The sequence below is a fragment of the Lactuca serriola genome, chromosome 4 (assembly GCF_051521515.1).
Source record: "Lactuca serriola cultivar US96UC23 chromosome 4, Lser_US96UC23_V15, whole genome shotgun sequence".
In the NCBI taxonomy this organism is placed as follows: domain Eukaryota; kingdom Viridiplantae; phylum Streptophyta; class Magnoliopsida; order Asterales; family Asteraceae; genus Lactuca; species Lactuca serriola.
Window position 1 is genome coordinate 230,436,557 of NC_136411.1, and position 3,479 is coordinate 230,440,035.

General features: G+C 37.8%; 1 protein-coding gene across 1 annotated transcript; it reads right to left on the bottom strand.

Moving 5' to 3' along the window:
• Positions 1–1,110: 1,110 nt before the first annotated feature.
• LOC145096817 (cytochrome P450 CYP82D47-like) lies at positions 1,111–3,110 on the bottom strand. Its single transcript, XM_079034178.1, has 2 exons — positions 2,104–3,110; positions 1,111–1,989 (listed from the first exon to the last, which is right to left on the bottom strand). Exons 1-2 carry the CDS (start codon positions 3,061–3,063, stop codon positions 1,357–1,359), a joined length of 1,593 nt encoding a protein of 530 aa, XP_078890304.1. The 5' UTR covers positions 3,064–3,110; the 3' UTR covers positions 1,111–1,356.
• Between the last annotated feature and the right edge of the window lie 369 nt (positions 3,111–3,479).

The window sequence follows — 3,479 nt, forward strand, 5'->3', positions numbered from 1 at the left end:
TTTAAATTCTTAATTCTTGCATTTTGCCTTAGACTCGGCGAGTTGAAGGACCAACTCGCCGAGTAGGAGCGAGATGGGACACGGGGTCCGAGCCGTGGACTCGGCGAGTCGGTCTCCCGACTCGGCGAGTAGGCCCTGTTTGGGCAAAAACCCTAACCCAAGCATTCTCACCCTATTTAAGCACATTAACTCGGCCCCTTGTCCTTAACACTTCCAGAGAGCTGTAGTGAGAGTCCCTAGTCCCCCATTTTGTGCTTGTGAGTGAGTCCTTGCTTGGTGAAGGGAATTGGAGCTTAGAAGAAGAAAAGAAGAGTTTGAAGAGTGTAAGAGAGGGCGTAGATCCCAAATCTACTTTGGGAGAAGCTTTCATTCAGGTAGTAAAGTCTCTACCTTGATGTATAGTTCTTTAGATCCCATTTTCTCCCGATTTGGTGGTTTGCAAGCCCTAAAACACCAAACTCCATGTGTTTGTGCTTAATAATCCGAAAGGACTTCAGATCTAGACTTGATGGACGTGTTAGAAGCATAAAGTTGATGTGGTTGAAGTGATTAAGGACCCCATGGAGTGCATGACCTCTTAAAGAGCTTAGAATTCCATTTTTGAGCTTATAGGGCCATGCATGCACGTAAAGTTTGCAACTTTACGTGTTAAGCATGCCCTAGGATCTTAGATCTGTGGTTTTGAAAATGATAACGATTCACATACAGCATGTCCAAACTAATAAGTTAAACCTAACATGTTAAAAGTTAAAGACATAATCTATAAGTAAAAGTAAAATATGTTATTTTAATATTTAAATTTAAATTTAGTTAACATAGAATTATAATTTTTGTTTTGCACTTATTTAATATTATTAACTAATTTATAATCATTATTAGTTAAAAAAAATTGAAAAGTCATAGAATTTAAAATGCATGTGTGGAAATGAAAAAAATCATCTTTTATAGCATAGTATATATATCTAATGGACAAATATTTCTGGTAACACTATCATATGAAAGGTAATCCGTAGATAACACATATATAAACTTAATTGTGACAATGAAAAATTATCAAGTGGAAACTCATCCGTACACGACACATATATAACGACACATATATAAACCAGATGAGCAGAATACAACCACATGACTTCATTACATAATAATTATCAAGCTTTTATTTCATTACATAATAACTATCAAGCATGTATTAACTATATAAGTAATAGGAGTATTCTAAAACGGTACTAAAAATCGACCACATTTCCATATTTGTTGTCCAAATAGGGTTATTTTACTTGCCCCACCATAACTGATGGCTTTATGGAGAATGATTGATGAAGTGGGATATTTAGGCCATTTGAAGTTGATATATCACCAACCAACATTAAAGATATTGGAGGATAAACGAGGGCCCAAAAGGACGTTAAGTGGTGTTGCTTTTCTGTTAGTCATACTCATGCTTTCAGTCATATCAACAGGTTTGTTTGATGGTTTTTTGAGCACAAACTGTTGTATCAAACTAGCTAGCGTTAAACTCAAAATCTGTTGGGCAAATAAAACACCAGGGCACATTCTCCTTCCACTACCAAAAGGAAGCAATTCATAATGGTTTCCCTTGACATCGATATCCTTGTGACTTGTCAAGAATCTCTCAGGCTTGAATTCGGTGGGATCTGACCATATATTTGGGTCACGTTGCAACTTCCAAAGATTTACCAGAAGACGAGTTCCTTTTGGAATGTTGTAGCCACCCACAATGCAGTCCTCCCGTGACTCGTGAGGAACTGAGAGAGGACCCGCTGGGTATAACCGTAAAGTTTCTTTGATAATGGCATCGAGGTAGACTAAGTTCTTCAGGTCCGACTCCTCCACCAGTCTGTCCCTTCCAACATGCTCATCAATTTCATCTTGGGCAGTTTCTAATGCTTTTGGGTTGTTGAGTAACAATGCTAAAGCCCACGTTATTGTCACAGATGTCGTGTCTACACCTCCTACTACGAGTTGCTGTCAGTAGAAATTTACACCAAACGTTGGATTAGGTTATAGCTACGTAAAAATTAAGCTGAAAAAATATATAAATGAATCACGTAACAATGAGATCGAAAAGGTTGACTTTACTATACATGTCGCTTTGATAATTGTATCATGGTCAAAACCCAAGAATTCATCTTTAGAAGCACCTCGAAGAAAGGAAATTAGCGCATGCATGAAGTCTTGGTTCCCTTCATGTTGCTGTATAGACTTATTCTCCTGTTTGTGCTCCTTTAACCATCGGTCAAAGATATTGTCCAAATCCTTCGCAGTATTCTTCATCACTTTTTTGTATCCGCCTACATCCAAACAGTTTAGATAAGGTATAAAATCAGCAACCACAAATGCCCCCAATAACTCAAAGAATTTCTTCACGACAGCCTGAAATTGAACCCCTTCTTCATCATTTGGCGAAAACCTCTTTCCTGTAATAATCCTAACCATAATGTTTAGAATTAAGGTCCCGAACCATTGACTCATATCCACCTTCACTATCTCGGAACTTTCACTAAGTTTGTTCTTTACCCAACTATCATATAAATCTTTAATTGATGCTCTAACTTCTGAAGCTCGGATATGTCCAAGCATCTCAACTCTTCTTTGCGAAAGAACCTCCAACACAACTATCTTGCGCACTTTTCGCCAATAGTCCCCATATGGAGCCAGGGCAAACACCGCATAATTATAGGCCATGATTTTTGATGCCTCTGTTTTCGGTCGACTTGCAAAAGCCTTGTCGTTGGTAGTAAAACAGTCCTTAGCAATCGCTGCATCACTTACCACCAAAGCTTGATGAACACCAAGCTTAATGGTGAAAATAGGGCCATGTTTTTCTGCCATGTCACCTAAAACCTTGTGAGGTAGCTCAGGTCCACCTAAAAGGTGCAAGTGTCCGATCATCGGCCATGCCCCTTTTGCTTGTGGTGGCATCACGTTCATTCCAGTTTTTTCCTTCTTTCTGTGGAGGATAGGGAGTAATAAAGGGTGAACAAGAATAGAGACAAAGATTGTTGCAACAATAGTTGATACTAAGAGGTAGAACTCCATGGATGAGTGAGCAAATTGAATGCGTAGCTGTATTTATTTGCAAACCTAAAAGCTAAGATATTGTTTTTGTAACCGATAGATAATAACCGTAAATCCTTGTGGTGGTCCATAAAAGATCAATCACGTCTCACCTTTAAGAATAAAGTGGATTCTATCGATTTATATCATCTACATCAGTTATATTTAAACCTAAAATCCAATCTGTTACATAACTTATACAACTTATACGTATATTTTGTTAATTTATCGTATATATCACTACCTCACAAACCCCCTGTTATTGTTATTGACAGAATTTACCAGACATTCTCTCTGAGACGGATTGGTTAGCCACAAATATAAAAGTACCTTGGTGATCCATAAAAACTATGCTGGATTAGCAAGGTATTTTAGTAATCTTAAATTTGTAGCAATTT